This window comes from Hemitrygon akajei, chromosome 8 (assembly GCF_048418815.1).
Source record: "Hemitrygon akajei chromosome 8, sHemAka1.3, whole genome shotgun sequence".
NCBI lineage: Eukaryota > Metazoa > Chordata > Chondrichthyes > Myliobatiformes > Dasyatidae > Hemitrygon > Hemitrygon akajei.
Genome location: NC_133131.1, coordinates 139,337,325 through 139,356,872, shown reverse-complemented (window position 1 = coordinate 139,356,872; position 19,548 = coordinate 139,337,325). Strand labels below are relative to the sequence as shown.

The following is a 19,548-nucleotide window of genomic DNA, read 5'->3' as shown; positions in this document are numbered from 1 at the left end:
TCCAGTTTCACCTATCACCTTATATTTCTTCCTCTCCTCCCTTCTAACTTTTTTTTCTCCAGTCCTGTTGAAGGATCTCAGTCCACAATGTTTGACTGTGCCTTTTTTTCCCCCATAGATGCTGCCTGGTCTGCTGATTCCTGCAGCTTTTAGTGTGTGTTGCGTCAGTCTTCACTGTGCAAGACACTAGCAGTATGCCAGAAATTCAAGTGTGTTGGGGTGGAGGGGCAGAAAGTTCAAACTTCAAAAGTTCACAGTAAATTTATTATCAAAGTACAGACATCACGCCATATACGGCCCCGTGAATAATTTTCTTACAAGCATACTCAATAAATTCATAATAGAATATTAACCACAATAAAATCAATGAAAGACCGCACCAGCTTTGGCATCCACAACCAGTGTACAAAAGACAACAAATTGTGTAAATACAAAAAGAAAGAAATAATAATAAATAACCAATAAATATAAAGGACATGAGATGGAGTCCTTGAAAGTGAGTCCATAAGTTGTGGGAACATTTTAATGATGGGGCAAGTGAAGTTGAGTGAAATTGCAATTACTAAGGAGAAGGTACTTTGGAAGCTGAAAGGTCTGAAGGTAAATAAGTCAACTGGACCAGATGGATTACACTCCAGGGTTCGGAAAGAGGTACCTGAGGAGATTGTGGAAGAATTCGTAAGTGTCACTAGACTCTGGAATGTTTTCAGAAAAATTGCAAATGTCACTCACTATTTAAGAAGGGATGCTGGCAGGAAAATGGAAAGGTATTGGCCAGTTAGCCTGACTTCAATGGTTGGGAAGATTTTAGAGTCCATTATTAAGAATTAGGTTTAGGAGTACTTGAGGCACTTGATAAAATAGGCCAAAGTCATCATAGTTTCATTAAGGGGAAATTTTACCTGACAAATTTGTTGGCATTCATTGAGAAAATAACAGGCAGGACAGACAAAGGAAAGTCAGTGGAAGTTGTTTACTTGGATTTAAGAAGGCCTTTGACAAGGTACTGGACCTGAAGCTACTTGACAAGAGCCCATGGTATTACAGGAAAGATACCAGCATGGATAGCAGGAAGTGAAGAGTTGGAATAAAGGGGCCTTATTCTGATTAGCTGCTGGTGACTCGTGATGCTCCGCAGGGGCTAGTGATGGGACAGCTTCTTTTCCTGTTATACTTCAATTATTTGGATGATAGAATTCATGGATATGTGGGCAATTTTGTGGACAATATGAAAATAGGTACAGAGGTAGATAGTGTTGAAGAACCAGGGAGTCTGCACATTCTCCCAACCTATCTAAATCCTTCTGCAAAGAAATGGCAGATGGAATATAGTATATGGAAGTGATCGTGTACTTTGGTAAAAGAATATAAGACACAGCCTATTTTCTAAATGGGGAGAAAATTCAAAAATTGGAGGTGCAATGCAACTTGGGAATCCTTGTGCAGGATTCCTTAAAGGTTGAGTCTGTGGTATAGAAGGCAAAAGCGATGTTAACATTCAGTTCAAGAGGATGAGAAAGTAAGAGCAAGAATGTAATGCTGAGGCTTTATAAGACATTGACCAGACAGCATCTGAAGTGTTGTGAGCTGTTTTGGGCTTGTTATCTAAGAAAAGATGTGCTGGCACTGGGGTTTCATGAGAATGATTACAGGAATGAAAGGGTTAACAAATGTGAAGCTTGAGTTTTATGAAGTTTACTTGAGATTTACTCAAGTTTACTTGAATCTGAAACAGACATCATTGTGGCTGCATGCTACAGTGTTGGAAAAGTCTTATAGATCGATGTTTCTTCTTGTTGAAGATTACTGAGGCAGAAACCTGGTGCAAATGGTTCTTGTACAGTCATATTTCCTCAGCATTCAATTACCCCTTGGCTCAGTGTATAGAATCTGTGTATCAGTGAAATGGCTGCTTACCACAGATATTTGGGGGTCTGATCTGAACACTAACTGGCACAGTGAGTGCAGGCCACTGATGGGAACATGTATTGAGTGACTGCCCATATGTACAGACAAACAGACAGACATACTTTGTTGATCCTGAGGGAAATTGGGTTTCGTTACGGCCGCGCCAACCAAGAATAGTGTAGAAATAGAGCAATATAAAACCATAAATAATTAAATAATAATAAGTTAATCATGCCAAGTGGAAATAAGCCCAGGATCAGCCTATTGGCTCAGGGTGTCTAACACTCGGAGGGAGGAGTTGTCGAGGGAGGAGTATAGTCTCTCTTATCACCTGCATATGTGACATCTCCCCTTTATTCATTTAGTTGCATGCCCTCTCTCTCTTTGAAACTTTGAGGTGTATCTGTAGGTTGTGTTCACATACACCTGTTGACCTTGGCCCTTTAGCAGCAAAGCTTGCCACTTTGGCAAGATTTTTTTCCCCCCAAAGAAGTCCCAGTAGGTTGCTGTAAGTCAGTGAAGGTATTCCAGTAGTTGAGTGAGTGAATGGGGGTTTAGGGAAATACACAGAAAGGTAGCTATTTAAACTGCAATGACCTAGTTATTGTTGGACTTTTGGACACTGTTAAAACTGCATTTCTCCAGTCTCGTGAAGAATGCACTGACAGACTACTGACCTATACCTTGTAGATGGAAATAGGCCTTCATGATAAAAGAGGAGAACTATATGCACAGGATACTCAATGTCTGACCTGCTTTTGTAGTGCAAATATTTGTGACTGGTCTGGTAAAGGATTTGCCCTGAAGCTCATTTGTCCATTTTTGTACCAAAGTCTCAGGACTAATGGTCCCAATGAAGGCCAAACTGAGCAAAAGCAAAAAATTAACTGGTGAGTTAGTGGTGTTTTAGGGCACAATTAACAATATTCTCAATTACTCTTATAACATTGGGTGGCAAATCTACAGATTGGATTTGTCCTGCCTTTAGTGAGTGCTCTGGTCCACAGATCTAAGAATTGTGCATGCAAGGTTAAAGCCTGTAGAACATTCTGGTGCTCCGCATGCAAAACAAATTAGTGGAAAATTAACAGCATGAAGATCAAGTGAAAATTGATAGCAGATTTGTTATTTTTAATTTCAAAGAAAAAGAAATCCCGCTTATTCTATACTTGAGGAACATTACTGAACAACACAAATAGCAAAGGGAGAGGTACCATGTGAGATTTGGAAGTAGTATACAAGCAGGGCATTGAATAGTTTATGTTTCATTTATCAACAGATTATAGTTGAAGGTTATATAAATAGTACTCAGCACTTTTTGCATTGTCAGAGCCAAGAGAAAGCAACTGTTTATGGAAGAATGACTGAAAAATGCTGGCATGAGCAAAGTATTCCAACTCCAGCAACTGAAGCATTTCTTCATTTCATTTTAAGACACAGTGAGCTGGGCTGTATGTGAAGAAATGACTGGATGCAGGGATGTTAAGAAGTGATTAAAGTAAGAAAGCCACAAGAAAATGAGCAGGCTTCCATTTCAGAACAGGAAAGGAAAATCAAGAACACAAATACAAAACCTACAGATGCTGAAGGCCAGGCAGCATCTATGGAAAGGAATAAATAGTCGATGTTTTGGGCTATTCTGAAGGGTCTCAGCCCAAAACTTTGACTGTTTATTCCTTTCCAAGGATAAACAATAAAGTGGTCTTCTGAAAGGATAATCAAGAGAGCTTTCAAGCTGAGAGTGCTGGAGTTGAAAATGGCCACAAGGGCATGATACCCAAATACATTGGGAGGGATATCAGAATCGGAACCTGGTTTATTATCACTGACATATGTGGTGAAACTTGTTTTCTGGCAGCAGTGCATTACAAGAAAAAAAATACTGCATGTTTGTTGTTGTTCAGTTGTTAAGTCTAGTTCGACAGCCTGGGCCCCCGGCAGCTGGAAGTGGCAGCGGAGCCTCTGGTCACTCAGCCCGACAATGCGACCTGCTGATTGACCCCTACGGGACTCATCCACCAACCTCAAAGAGCTGCCAACAACAAACTGCATCGATGGAAACCTGGAAAGATGCACTATTTACTGAGGAAGCGTGGGAAAAGAGCTGGGCTGCTGGTCAGATTGAAGCTGAGGGGCTTTAGGATTCCTCTGCCCACCATCCTACTAACTAATGTGCAAGCCATAGAGAACAAGGTGGATGATCTTAAAGGGAGACTCACCTACTGCAGGGAGATGCAGAACTGCTGTGTATTCTGTTTCACCGAGACCTGGCTCTCCCCTGCCACCCCCGACTGTGCCATCCGACCAGAGAGATTTTCGATCCATCGGATGGACCGCACGGTGCCTTCGGGCAAGACGAAGGGTGGCGGTGTCTGCCTACTGATCAACACTGCGCAGTGCTCAGACACAGTGGTACTGACAAGCTCCTGCTGTCCGGACCTGGAACATCTGTCGGTGAAGTGTCGTCCCTACTATCTGCCACGGGAATTCACCTCGGTCATACTGACAGCAGTCTACATTCCACCCCAGGTGGACATGGAGTGTGCTCTGAACACACTGTATGCCAACATCAGTGAACTTGAGACCAGGTATCCGGAGGCTTTGTTCATTACAGCCGGAGATTTTAACGAGGCCAATCTCAGAAAGGTGCTGTCTAAGTTATACCAACATGTCTCCTGCTCCACTAGAGGCCTGAATATACTTGACCACTGCTACACAGCAGTCAAGGATGCCTACCGTTCCGTCCCTCAACCTCACTTTGGAAAATCGGACCATCAGGCCATACTCCTCCTCCCGGCTTACAAACAGAAACTGAAGCAGGAGGTCACGTGTCAAAAGTGGTGTCACGTTGGACAGAGGAAACGGATGAGGTCCTGCGTGACTGCTTTGAATCGGTGGACTGGCTAGTATTCAAGGACTCGGCAGCTAACCTCGATGAGTATGCCTCAACTGTCACGGACTTTATCTGGAAATGCAGAGAACTGTGTGTCTCGCAAGACGATCAGGGTATGCCCTAACCAGGAACCTTGGATGAATTATGAGGTCCAGTCCGTTTTGATGGCTAGAGCTGTGGCTTTTAGGACTGGGGATACCAGTCGCTACATGGAATCCAGGCGTGAACTCCGGAAAGCCATTAAGAGCACCAAGAGGCAATATCAAGCCAAGTTGGAAGCCCAGGCTAACCAGAGGGATGCCAGTAGACTATGGCAAGGTCTAAATGAGATCACTGGGCGCAAAGAAAAGGCTGGGAATATCAATTACTGTAGCGCTTCTCTTCCTGATGAACTTAACATATTCTTTGCAAGACTCGAACAGAAGAGGAGCATCCCACCCCCTCCGGATGAACCGGACCTGGTGGCATCGAGATTCATCGTCATTGAGGAGGACGTTAGAAGGGCCTTCCTGAAGATAAATCCAAGGAAGGCGACGGGCCCAGATGGCGTCCCAGGACGGGTTCTCCGGGCCTGTGCAAGCAGGCTAGCTGAAGTGTTTGCTGACATCTTCAACTGCTCCCTGCTTCAGTCTAAGATCCTCTCATGTTTTAAGAAGGCAACGATAATCCCAGTGCCGAAGAAGAGTAAGGTGGCATGCCTGAATGACTATCAACCTGTGGTTCTGACATCAATTGCTATGAAGTGCTTCGAGCGATTGGTTATGGTACACATCAATCATAGCCTACCGGCCAACCTCGACGCTTTGCAATTCGCCTATCAGAGCAACAGGTCAATGGCAGATGCCATCTCTCTGGCACTACATTCCTCCTTGGAACACCTGGAGAATAAAGACGCATGTGTAAGGCTCCTTTTCATTGACTACAGCTCTGCCTTTAATACCATCATTCCAAATAACCTGATTCCTAAGTTCTGGAACCTAGGTCTTAGATCTGCAGCTGGATCTTCAACTTCCTCACAGACAGGACCCAGGCTGTAAAAATAGGGGACAAGCTGTCCTCTACAATCACTCTGAGCACTGGTGCCCCACAAGGCTGTGTACTCAGCCCCCTGCTATACTCAGTGTACACCCATGATTGTGTACCCAAGTTTCCATCAAACTCAATATATAGGTTTGCTGATTACACCACAATTGTAGGCCATATCTCGGGTAATAATGAGTTTGAGTACAGAGAGGAAATTAAGAACCTGGTGGCATGGTGCGAAGACAATAACCTATCCCTCAACGTCAGCAAAACAAAGGAATTGGTTGTTGACTTCAGAAGGAGTAGCGGACCGCACGACCCCATCTACATCGGTGCTGTGCAGGAACAGGTCAAAAGCTTTAAGTTCCTCAGGGTCAATATCACAGATGATCTGACTTGGTCTAACCAAGTAGAGTCCACTGCCAAGAACGCTCACCAGCGCCTTTACTTCCTGAGAAAGCTGAAGAAATTTGGCCTGTCCCCTAAAACCCTCACTAATTTTTATAGACACACCGTAGAAAGCATTCTTCTAGGGTGCATCACAACCTGGTATGGAAGTTGTCCTGTCCAAGACTGGAAGAAGCTGCAGAAGATCGTGAACACAGCCCAGTACATCACACAAACCAATCTTCCGTCCTTGGACTCACTTTACACTGCACGTGTTGGAGCAGTGCTGCCAGGATAATCAAGGACATGACCCACCCAGCCAACACACTTTTTGTCCCTCTTCCTTCTGGGAGAAGGTTCAGGAGTTTGAAGATTCGTACGGCCAGATTTGGGAACAGCTTCTTTACATTCTTTCCAACTGTGATAAGATTGCTGAATGGATCCTGACCTGGATCTGGGCAGTACCTTCCAAATACCTGGACCTGTCTCTCGGTTTTTTTTGCACTACCTTACTTTCCCTTTTCTATTTTTTTATTTATGATTTATAATTTAAATTTTTATTATATTTACTATCAATTTGTACTCCAGGGAGCACGAAGCGCAGAATGTAATATCACTGTGATGATTGTACGCTCTAGTATCAATTGTTTGGTGACAATAAAGTAAGTAGTCTGACTTTTCTTGACCTCATGGATTCCTGCACAACACGCCTTCTTGTTGGAGACTGCCTCTCAAAGATCCCCCAAGGTCATATGCATTGTCTTGAGTAATATTATCTATCCATTGTAGCCTCTGTCACCCTCGACTTCTTTTACCTTCTGTTTCACCTAACGTGAGAGTCTTCTCCAAGGAATCCTGTCTTACAATGTGGCCAAGATATTTGAGCTTTTATCTCATAATCAAGCCTCCTGGTGGGCAATCTATCTGCATTTCTTCAAGTATTGACTTGCTGGATCTTCTTGCTGTCCAGTGAAATCTTAACACCTTCCTCCAGCATCCCAAGTTCAAAGGTGTCGATTCTTTTGTATTCAGCAATGCTGATAGTCCAGCTCTCACAGCCATACATCAAAACTGGAAATACCGTAGGTTTGACTATATGGATCTTTGTAGACAATGTGATGTCTCTGCTCTTCAGTATTTTATCTAAATTTCCCATTGCTGCCCTCCCCAGAAGTGCCGTTTAATTTTGTGGCTGCAGTTAGCACCTACAGAAATGTTTGAACCAAGGAAGACAAAATCCGTCACTGCTTCCAATTCCTTTCCATTTATTACCATGGAGTTAATAGGCTGGTCGACATAATCTAGGTTTTCTTAATATCGAGCAACAAGCCAGCTTTTGCACTTCCTTCTTCCACTTTGACTAGCTTCCTCAGATCCTCACTTCCAGCCATTAGATTAGTATCATCTGCATTCCTGAGGTTGTTAATATTTCATCTGGCAATTTTGATTTCAACCTTTGAGTCCTCTTGATCAGCATTCCTCATGAAATGTTCAGCATATAGATTAAACAAGTAGGGTGACAGTATGCAGCCTTGTTGTACTCCTTTCCCAATCTTGAACTAGTTGTTGTTCCATGTTCAGTTCTAAATGTTTTACTGTAAGTTACAGTAAAAATAATAAATAGTGCAAAATATAAATTTATTAGAAACAGAGAGGAAACAAGTTCTGCTGTTTGTAAGATATTGCGTGTAGTGTAAACGTCTGTAATGGCGGGAAGAGAGACCCCAATGATCTTCTCAGCTGACCTCACTGTCCGCTGCAGGGTCTTGCGATCCGAGATGGTGCAATTTTCGTACCAGACAGTGATGCAGCTGCTCAGGATGCTCTCAATACAACCTGTCAAATGTGATGAGGATGGGCAGTGGGAGATGGATTTTCCTCAGCCTTTGCAGAAAGTAGAGACGCTGCTGGGCTTTCTTTGCTATGGAGCTGGTGTTGAGGGACCAGGTGAGATTCCCCGCCAGGTGAACACCGAGAAATTTGGTGCTCTTTACGATCTCTACCGAAGAGCTGATGTTCAGCGGTGAATGGTCACTCTGTGTCCTCCTGAAGTCAACAACCATCTCTTTTGTTTTGTTCACATTCAGAGACAGGTTGTTGGCTTTGCACCAAGTGAGACAGACAGGAACAGGGCAAATAATTAAAATAAAACTTTGACACAATTTTAAGAAACACCTTAAAGGAGGAAAGTGAAGAGATTAAGAGGATTAGGAAGAGAACTGACAGTTAGCACAAAGATCAATTAAATTAGGGAATAACCCAAAGATTAGCATTGAAGAATCAGCAAATATCTCAAGAAGATTGAACAAACTAGTGCATGGAATGATTTGAAAACAAGGATGAGAAGGCAGCTACACAATGATGAGCAAATCTCAAACCTGCAAGTCTGCCCACAGAACTGGATTGTGGTGGGATGAAATCAATCTAAATAGAAAAAATTATCATTTTGTTTATCAGGAAATTTTAGGACTAAAATATCTCTGCCAACTTAAAATATTCCATCTGTGTAAAGCATCCTTAAACTTTAAACCTTACTTAAAATTTTAAAAGCCATTCATTCATCCACGCTTACCTTCATTTATTTTTGACATATCCACATTAGCATTGTTAAGCTGCAAGGTGGCCTGTAACGCAGGAAGTAGTTGCCGCAAAAGATTTGGATCCTGAAGCAAAGGAGGAAGAGGTGACTGAGGAACAGGCGAAACAGGAACAGTAGATGTAGTGGCCGATGGTGTCTGAGAAGCAGGAGTCATTCCGGAGGATGAAGATGAAGGAGTAGCACATGAATGAGACGTTGGCTTCTCCACTGAGGTTGTTTCTGATGAAGAAGGGGAAGGGGAAAGTCGTCAAAATATGGCATCACAAACAGAAGCTAAAGAAAAACATGAGAGCAAGGTCACATTATTCCCAAATGTTTTAATAGTGTACAATGTTATCATAATTCTCAGGCTCCGAGGAAGATCCTCCAAATTTATTGGAGGTTATGGATTGGAGAGTGTGGTGTGTGGTTAAGGCATTGGACTAGAGATCTGAAGGTCGTGAATTTGAGCCCCAGCCGAGGCAATGTGTTGCATCCTTGAGCAAAGCACTTAACCACACATTGCTCCAGTCCACCCAACTGAAAACTGGTACCAGCAAAATGCTGGGGGTTAACCTTGCGATAGACTGGCGTCCTATCCGGTGGGGGGGGGTATGAGTTTCGTACTCTCAGTCACTTCACGCCACGGAAACAGGCATAAGCACCGGCCTGATGAGCCTGGAAGGCTTGGGACAGACTTTAACTTAACTATGGATTGGAGAGATTTTCAACTTACAATAGGATACAACAAAAGTATGTCAGAAAATATGTTACATACAAAGAAATTTCTCTGAAGAAATTAAATAAAGCTCTAATTGACCAGCATTACATTGTCCCTTTAATTCCACGTTCTTTTTGGATCAAGCTGGATCAGGCTCAGGCTCAGTTACAACTCAACAGACTTGTGTGGCAAAGTGGAATCAATAACACATAAAAGTATTACTTAAAACAGTTCAAAGTTAGAATTGTTCTTTTTGCAGAAATCCCAGAAAGACAAATGTTGCATACCAACAATGATACACAGAAACCAAGTAGAAAAAAGCAAAAAGTTTCTTACCAACATCTAAAATTTATTGTAATACCTGCACTGTTTTTGTGCAGTATTACACAAAATCAACTGAATATAACTCATGGCAACACTGCAATTATTTAATCATTTTCCAATTAAGCTTTTCGTTTGCTGTGATGAAAATTAGAAAATAAAACCAGGATATACAAAGCCTTCCCGACTTACCAAAGTGAGAATTGATTAATTCAAAACTGTTTAGTAGGAGGGGACAAATGTTAATTCAATTATTTGTATAAGATACATGAAAACATAGTAAACATGTAACATGTAACATACTAAAGCCAGTTACAGCCATCCTCTAAAAAGTTTCTGCAAACTTAATTTGCCAATTGCAAACAGAACAAGTCAAGTCACTTTTATTGTCATTTCAACCATAACTGCTGGTACAGTACATAGTAAAAATGAGACAACGTTTTTCCGGACCATGGTGTTACATGACCCAGTACAAAAACTAGACTGAACTACGTAAAAAAAAAACAACAACACAGAGAAGGCTACACTACACTACAGACCTACACAGGACTGCATAAAGTGCACAAAAACAGTGCAGGTATTACAATAAATAATAAACAGGACAATAGGGCAATGTGTCAGTCCAGGCTCTGGGTACTGAGGAGTCTGATAGCTTGGGGGAAGAAACTGTTACATATTCTAGTCGTGAGAGCCCAAATGCTTCGGAGCCTTTTCCCAGACAGCAGGAGGGAGAAGAGATTGTATGAGGGGTGCATGGGGTCCTTCATAATGCTGTTTCCTTTGCGGATGCAGCGTGTAGTGTAATTGTCCGTGATGGTGGGAAGAGAGACCCTGATGATCTTCTCAGCTGACCTCGCTATCCGCTGCAGGGTCTTGCGATCTGAGATGGTGCAATTTCCGAACCAGGCAGTGATGCAGCTGCTCAGGATGCTCTCAATACAACCCCTGTAGAATGTGATGAGGATGGGGGGGGGGGGGGGGGGGGGAGGTAGGAGATGGACTTTCCTCAGCCTTCACAGAAAGTAGACACTGCTGGGCTTTCTTTGCTAGGGAGCTGGTGTTGAGCGACCAGGTGAGATTCTCCGCTAGGTGAACACCAAGAAATTTGGTGCTCCTAATTATCTCTACCGAGGAGCCGTCGATGTTCAGCGGGGAGTGGTCGCTCCATGCCCTCCTGAAATCAACAACCATCTCTTTTATTTTGTTCACATTCTGCACCTCCTCTCTGTAAGCTGACTCGTCGTTCTTGCTGATGAGACCCACCACGGTCGTGTCATCGGCGAACTTGATGATATGGTTCGAGCTGTGTGTTGCAGCACAATCGTGGGTCAGCAGAGTGAACAGCAGTGGACTGAGCACGCAACCCTGGGGAGCCCCCGAGCTCAGTGTGATGGTGTTGGAGATGCTGCTCCCGATCCGGACTGACTGAAGTCTCCCAGTCAGGAAGTCTAGGATCCAGTTGCAGAGGGAGGTGTTCAGGCCCAGTAGGTTCAGCTTTCCAATCAGTTTCTGATGGATGTTTGTGTTGAATGCTGAAGTCTATGAACAGCATCCGAACGTATGTGTCTTTTTTGTCCAGGTGGGTTAGGGCCAGGTGGAGGGTGGTGGCAATGGCGTCATCTGTTGAGCAGTTGGGACGGTACGCAAACTGCAGGGGGTCCAGTGAAGGGGGTAGCAGGGCCTTGATATGCTTCATGATGAGCCTCTTGAAACACTACATGATGATGGATGTGAGTGCAACGGGACAGTAGTCATTTAGGCAGGACACTGAAGACTTTTTTGGCATGGGGACGATGGTGGCAGCCTTGAAGCACGTTGGAACGGTGGCGCTGCTCAGGGAGATGTTGAAGATGTCAGTGAGAACATCTGCTAGCTGGTCTGCACATCCTCTGAGCACTCTACCAGGGATGTTGTCTGGTCCAGCAGCCTTCCGTGGGTTGACCCTGCACAGGGTTCTTCTCACATCAGCCACGGTGAGACATAGCACCTGGTCATTTGTAGGAGGGGTGGACTTCCTCGCTGCCATGTCATTTTCCGCCTCAAACCGGGTGCAGAAGTTATTCAGCACATCTGGGAGGGAGGCATCACCTGCACAGTCAGGTGATATTGTCCTGTCATTGGTGATGTCCTGGATACCCTTCTGCATGTGCCGTGTGTCGCTGCTGTCCTGGAAGTGGCTGTGGATTAGCTGGGCGTGTGCACTCTTTGCCCCTCTGACGGCTCGGGACAGCTTGGCCCTTGCTGTTGTTAGAGCTGCCTTGTCGCCTGCTCTGAAGGCGGAGTCGCGGGACCTCAGCAGCGCACACACCTCCGCGGTCATCCATGGCTTCTGGTTAGCACGTATAGTGATGGTCTTGGATAGAGTAACATCATCAATGCACTTGCTGATGTAGCTGGTCACTGATGCTGTGTACTCCTCTAAGTTGGTAGAGTCGCCATCGGTTGCAGCCTCCCTGAACATGTGCCAGTCAGTGTGCTCAAAGCAGTTTTGAAGAGCAGAGATGGCTCCTGCTGGCCAGGTTTTCACCTGCTTCTGAACTGGTCTGGAGTGCCTGACGAGTGGTCTGTATGCTGGGATACAGAGAAGAGGGTCCAAAAATGGGATTTATCCAACAGAGGACCGAGGAACTAGCCTGGACAGAAACTACATCTTTAAGGAACATTTTATGATGAGCATTCTCACTTAGGAACACCAAATAATGAAACACAAGGTAAGATTTCTCACACTACTGATCCACCTTCATTGAAGACAAATTTAAAACCCCATTTTCTGGGATGTAGTAATTGCTGACAAGTCTAGCATTTACTGCCTACCTCAATAAACTTTGAGCAGTTGGTGGTGAGCCACCTCGTAAAACTGCTGGTGGACTTCTGCAAAAGGCACCTGCATAAATGGAATTTAGTAGGGAGTTCCAGGATTTTAGACTGTACAATTCAAGAAGTGTTTGTTTTAAGGGCCAACTTATAGGTGTTTCCATGTACTAGTTGTGCATGTCCTTGATGGTGTTCACAAGTTTGAGAAGTATTATTGAGCAGCTACGGTCAACAGCTGACATTCATTTTCTTGCAAATACTGCAGAATCACAGATGGAGATAATGTCAGGATGGTGACATGATAATGTAAATCAAATAGACTGCTTTATCCCGAAGGGCACTGAGCTTTATGAGTATTACTGCATTCATTACAAGCAAATGAACAGTATTTTTGTCTTCTACATTGTAAAAAAAGATTTGGAATGTTAAGAGCAGAATTAAATACCACAACAAACAAAAGGTTCATCAGGTCACAGTAATTGTGGCTGGATCCGATATGCTTCTATACACCAGTAAACATCCAGAATATTGATGGCCAGGGTCCCATAAATTGTACAAATATCAAATGTGGGTAGTTACCGTAGATTTCGCACTACAGAGCGCACCTGATTAAAAGCCGCTGGCTCTAATTTTAGAAAGAAAATCAATTTTGTACTTGTACAAGCCGCACCGGATTTTTGGCCGCAGGTGTCCCACATGGTAATATGAGATATTTACACAGAAAGATATTACACGTGAGGATTGTTTAACTTTTATTTAAATCCGTATGGTAACATAAACAAATACATATTGCAAATGCTTTTTTTCGAACCGTGCCTGTAACACGGCTACTTTTAAAATACATACGTATCGGTAACACACAAATTACGTTGCGTATACTTTTTTACTGAACAGTGCATGAACAACATTCCAACATCTCCTAACGACTGGTTAAAAAAAAATATATATACTGCAGCCTACCAGGAAAAGTTATTGATCGCCTTCTTCATCTTCCTCCTGTGCACTAAAACCATCAAAGTCCTTTTCTTCAGTGTCCGAATTGAACAACCTCAGGATCTCATCACTCACTTCAGTCTCTTCGTTGTCGCTCTCACTTGAGTGCACGCGATCCTCTTCATCACGCAGCAGTCCAGCCTTTCGAAACCCGTTGGTGATGGTGGATGTTGTGACATGGCTCCAAGCATTTAGGATCCACTGGCAGACTTGAGTTAAAGATGCTCTTCGCATGTGGCCTGTTTTGGTAAAGGATTTCTCGCCGCTCGTCATCCAAGTCTCCCACTCAACGCGCAGTGCCACTTTAAATGCCCGGTTCACGCTGATGTCCAGTGGCTGCAAATACTTCGTGGTGCCCCCAGGAATCACAGCTGGAATTGAGTTTGTACTCTTGATGGCAGCTTTCACTGAATCTGTTATATGAGCCCTCATGCTGTCCATAACAAGCAACGCTTTTTTTATGTGAAAAAATCCCCCCCGGTCGCTTGGCGTAGCACTCTCTGAGCCAATCCTTCATTAGATTCTCCATCATCCAACCTTTCTTATTGACTTTCACCATGATTTCTTTTGGGAATTTTTCCTTTGGCATTGTCAGCCGCTTAAAAATCACCATGGGTGGAAGCTTTAGTCCGGATGCTGTGCAGCTCAGAACACAAGTAAAATGCATTCTCTCATGGCCACTTGTTTTCAGTATGATGGACGAGTCACCTTTTTTATTAACAGTCCGAGTGAGAGGCAGGTCAAACGTCAAAGGTACTTCATCCATATTTATGATTTCATCTGGCCCGATGGAATTCTCCGCTATCTTTCTTTGAGTGAATGTGCGGAAGTTAGCAAGTTTTTCCTCATGGTCGGGAGGGAGCTGCTGACAGAGAGTCGTGTGTACCCTGATGGACAGGCCTTTTCGTCTCATAAATCTAAAACACCACGATGGCCCACCTCTAAAATCTTCGATTTTCATTTTGGTGACGATTGCTTTAGCCTTCAGTCTGATCTGCACGGTGGAAACACCGCGGCCGCCTGCTCTCTGTGTGTTAACCCAGTCTTCAAGAAAGTTTTCAAGTTCGGGCCATCTGCTGTGATTACCTCTGAAAGCTTTTGTCGTCTTTTTGCATTGATTCAGTTCTTCGCGCTGGCGTCTCCACCTTCTCACCATCGATTCATTTATGCCAAGATTACGTGCAGCAGCTCGATTTCCTTCTTCAACCGCCAGATTGATTGCCTTTAACTTAAAAGCTGCATCATATGCTTTTCTTCGAGTGTTTTCCATGTTGATGAGGGTGAGTACAAATGGCTGATTTACAATAATTTGTGAAAGTGCGCTTGATTTATCGTACAATTTCATTGGACCTCTGTGAACTACTCATCAATTTTATTGGTCTACTGTTACGAGGCAAAATGTTTTTGGCGGCATGAAAAAAAACCATGCATTAGCCGCACCGTAGTAAAAGCCGCAGTGTTCAATGCTGTTCAAAGCATGGGAAAAAAGTAGCGGCTTATAATCCGACATCTACGGTAGTTTCTCACTTCATGGAGATGCTCATTGCCTGGCAGTTCAGTGGCATCCAGCCTCATCCTTGTGTTGGAAAAAGGGTCACCAATGAAGCACTGAAGATAGGGAGGTATTGCACAATGATCTGAAAAAATCTGGCAGGGTCGCCTGCATTAATCTCCAATAACTATATCCATATTTGTTCTACAGGTACAAATGCATGTTCATCTCTTTTGCATTTGGCTCCCCGATCCCACACCATGGATATGTTATCTAGAAACCAGTTCATATTTACACCAAAGCTTTGTTGAGGCTGGAACCAAATGGTTCTCACAAAACTTCAGGTACCCAAAATAGATTATTGACAAATAAAATTTGATGACACTGATTAAGCTGACTAGGTGAAAATTAGCTGGATTCCAATGGCATTATTTAAGGACAGAGCTAATTTTTTGCACTGGAACTGTGTCGGCAGTGGAACAGTTACTAAATGAACAGATAATTCTGGATCCAAATTCTTGATATCACACAGAGTAAATCAAAATAGCTGAAGAATAGCTTGTATTATGATAGACCTTAAAGAAACATGTCATCCACTCAGTATTTCTGGCTGAACACTGATGAATGTACTTCAGCATTGTCTTTATTAAACTGCACTTAACAGCACCAAAGACAGAGATGCTCTGGCCTCTTCAACAATATTGCAGATTAGCAGTCCAACCTGGTAGTCTGCAGATATCTGATCTGATCTATTGGTTGTTGGATCATTTAACTTGAACTTTTGCATATTATTTAACAACTTTATGGTCCATATTCATAGATGAGTATGATCCCACAAAATCATTCAGTCTTCCCTAACCAGTAGCTGAGATTTGGAAATCTGCTAAGTGACAGATCTGAGGCACTCTGGTGACCAAAAAAGTTATAAGAGGTCCAGGCACATCTCTGGAAAGCTATCTCAGAGGCATAGTGGTTATTCAAGACTAAACATGAATCAATGAAGGATGCTCAGCAGTTGTGGCAGGGCTTGAATGCTATCACCTCTTATTAAGTAAAATCAAGTGACATAAGCGGCAAAAGGGCTTCACTTTCTGATGTGTTCAATGACTTCTATGCTTGTTTTGAGAATCAAAAGATGGTGGAACCATCATGAATACCCACAGCTCCCAATGATCCTATGATTTCAGTCTCTGGGGCTGATGTGCAAGCAGCCTTCAGGAAGGTGAACTCACGAAAAGCATCCAACCCAGACGGAATACCTGGGCAAGTACTAAAGACCTATGCTGATCAACCAGCTGCAGAGTTCACTGAGATCTTTAAACTCTTGCTTCAGTGGTCTAAAGTACTCAACAGCTTCAAGAATGTTTTACTTATACCAGTGCCAAAGAAGAACGTGGTAACCTGCCTCAATGACCATTGTGCAGTAGCACTTACATCCACAGTGATGAAGTGTTTTGAGAGGGTAGTGATGAAATATCAAAACCTGCCTGAGAAGACTTGGATCCTCTCCAATCTGCCTACCGATGCAACAAGTCCACAGCAGATGCCATCATTGGCTCTTCACTCAACTCTGGAACATCTGGACAGCAAAGGTACATATATCAGGATGTCCTTTATCAACTACAGCTTGGCATTCAATACCATCCTCCCCTCAAAACTAATCAATAAGCTTCAAGACATTGGCTTCAATACCTCCCTGGGCAATTAGATCCTGAATTACAAACCTTAAATCAGTTCAGATTAGCAACATCTCCTACACAATCTCCATCAGTACATGTGTACCACAAGACTGTGTGGTTTGCCCCTGCCCTACTCACTTTTGTGGCTAAGCAGAGCTCCAATGCCATATTCAAGTTTGGAGACACCACCAGTGTTGTAGGCTGAATCAAAGGTAATGACAAATCAGCATATAGGAGGGAGACTGAAAATCACAACCTCTTACTCAATGTCACCAACACCAAAGAACTGATTATTAACTTCAGGAGGAGAAAACCAGAGGTCTAGGAGCTAGTCCTCATCGGAATATCAGAGGTGGAGAAGGTCAGGATCTTTAAATTCCTTTGAGTTATAATCTCGGAGGACTTGTCCTGGGCCCAGCACGCAAGTGCAATTAAGAAGGAAGTATGGCAGTGCCTCTAAGGAGTTTGCGAAGATTTGGCATGACATCTAAAACTCTGACAAACTTCTGTAGATATGTGGTGGAGAATATATTGACTGCCTGCATCACAGCCTGGTATCGAAACAGGAAAAATCCTACAAAAACTAGTGGATATGGCCCAGTCCATCAGAGGTAACGCCCTCCTCACCATTGAGCGCATCTACACAAGAATGTTGTCGCAGGAAAGCAGCATCCATTATAAAGGAGCACCATTACCCAGGTCATGCTCTTTTCTCACTGCTGCCATTAGCAATGTGATAAAGGAGCCTGAGGACTCACAGCCTCAGGTTCAGGAACAGTTATTACCCCTCAACCATCAGCCTCCTAAATCAGATAAATGTTCCCACAACCGATGGACTCACTTTCAAGGACTGTTCATCTGATGTCCTTGATATTCATTGCTTATTTATTATTTCTTTTGTACTTGCAGTTTGTTGTCTTTTGCACACTGGTTGAATGCCCAAGTTGGTGTTGTCTTTCAGTGATGCTATTATGGATTTATTGAGTATGCCCACAAAAAAACCAGAATCTTAGTGTTGTATATGGTGACATACATGTACTTTGATAGTAACTTTACATTGAACACATCTTTACCTTTCTTTTGGAAGGCCTAGTGCTGATTCTTCTGCACTCTTCACCAAATCAAGGTGACCATATGGCTTGATAATAGTAACGAGGGATAGGCAGGGCATGAGCCAATACATTTCTGTTGTTGCTGATACTCCATGCCACCTAATAAATATCAAGTTTCAAGTTGCCAAACCTTTTTGATTTTATCCCTTACAACTGGAGTGCAAAGTAAGGCTGAGGGTGAAGATGAGATGTTGTGGTGATCAATTCTACAAATGATTTTACTCAGGGTGCATTTCTTGCAATTACACTGATGATGATTCTATCAAGTTCCCTTCATTGTTGGCTCATGAACCTGCTGCTGCAGAACCAGTTTAGAAGTTCTAACTTTCTGCATCTACCCAGTTAAAGCAGTGGTGCTGTCAAGTTACTCAATGATGGATACTGAAGTCCATCATAATTTTGTACCCTGAATACATGTACTGCCTTCATCCACAGGTCCACATTTTCTGCATGTTGTTCAACGTGCAGAAAGTTTCTTATTCATGTATGACCTGATCCCATGAATCACTAACCAGAAAAAAATACACAAAGGAAGAGAATTAAGCCATTCAGCCCATTAAGTCTCCACCATTCGATCATGGCTAATTTATTTTCCTTCTGAATCCCATCCTCCTGCCTTCTCCCTGTAACCTCTGACATCCTTATTAATTAAGAATCCATGAACCTCCATTTGAAATATACCCAATGCCAAGGCCTCCACAGACATCTGTGGCAATGAATTCCATACATTCACCACCACATGGCTAAAGAAATTCGTCCTCATCTCTGTTCTAAAGGATCATCCTTGCATTTTGAGGCCAAGCCCTCTGGTCTCCCATAATTGGATACATCCCCTCTACGTCCATTCCATCTAGGCCTTTCAATATTTGGTACGTCTAAATGAGATCCTCCATCCCCATTCTTCTAAAATCCAGCATGTATAGGCTTAAGGCCATCAAACCCTTGCCATACGTTAATCCTTTCATTCTCATAAACTTCCTCTGGACCATCTCAAATGCTAGCGCATCTGTTTTAAATGTGGGCCCAAAACTGCTCACAATACTCTAAATGCAGTTTGACCAATGCATTAAAGCCTCAGCATTACATCCTTGCTCTTATATTTTAATCCTCTGGAAATGATACTAACATTGCACTTGTCTTCCTTACTATTGACTCAATCTACAAGTTAACCTTTAGAGAGTTCCTACAATTGGACTCCCAAGTTCTGAACTTGCTTCCCATTTAGTGAATAGTCTACACCTTTATTCTTTCTACTGAAGCATTTGATTTCCCTAAGCTGCATGCCATCTCCCACTGCTTTTCCCATTATCTTAATCTGTCCAAGTTGTTTTGCAGTCCTACAGATGAAGATTCCTACAGCTTGCTTCCATCTGTATATCTCTGTACTGTTGCCTTGAGTAAGTGTTTTCCTGCAGGTTGGGCAGAACATACCCAAGATTTGCAATGGTGGAGCTTAATGTACTGTCTATGAGTTGGACCATATCTGGCCCTGACACATCTAGAAAACCCAGACACGCATGTCAGAATGCTATTCCTAGATTTCAGTTCAATTCTCAACGCTACTGCCTTCCAGACATTGATGAGCAAATTCTTAGTCCTCGGTCTAAATGTACAACTGTGTAACGGG

General features: G+C 43.1%; 1 protein-coding gene across 2 annotated transcripts in view; it reads right to left on the bottom strand.

Moving 5' to 3' along the window:
• Nucleotides 1-19,548, bottom strand: part of waca (WW domain containing adaptor with coiled-coil a) — a 113,330-nt gene that overhangs the window by 33,234 nt on the left and 60,548 nt on the right. For both annotated transcript variants that reach the window (XM_073054738.1, XM_073054737.1), the window contains one exon: nucleotides 8,784-9,029. In XM_073054738.1, the coding sequence (XP_072910839.1) occupies nucleotides 8,784-9,029 (246 nt within the window). The remainder of the gene's footprint in view (nucleotides 1-8,783; nucleotides 9,030-19,548) is intronic.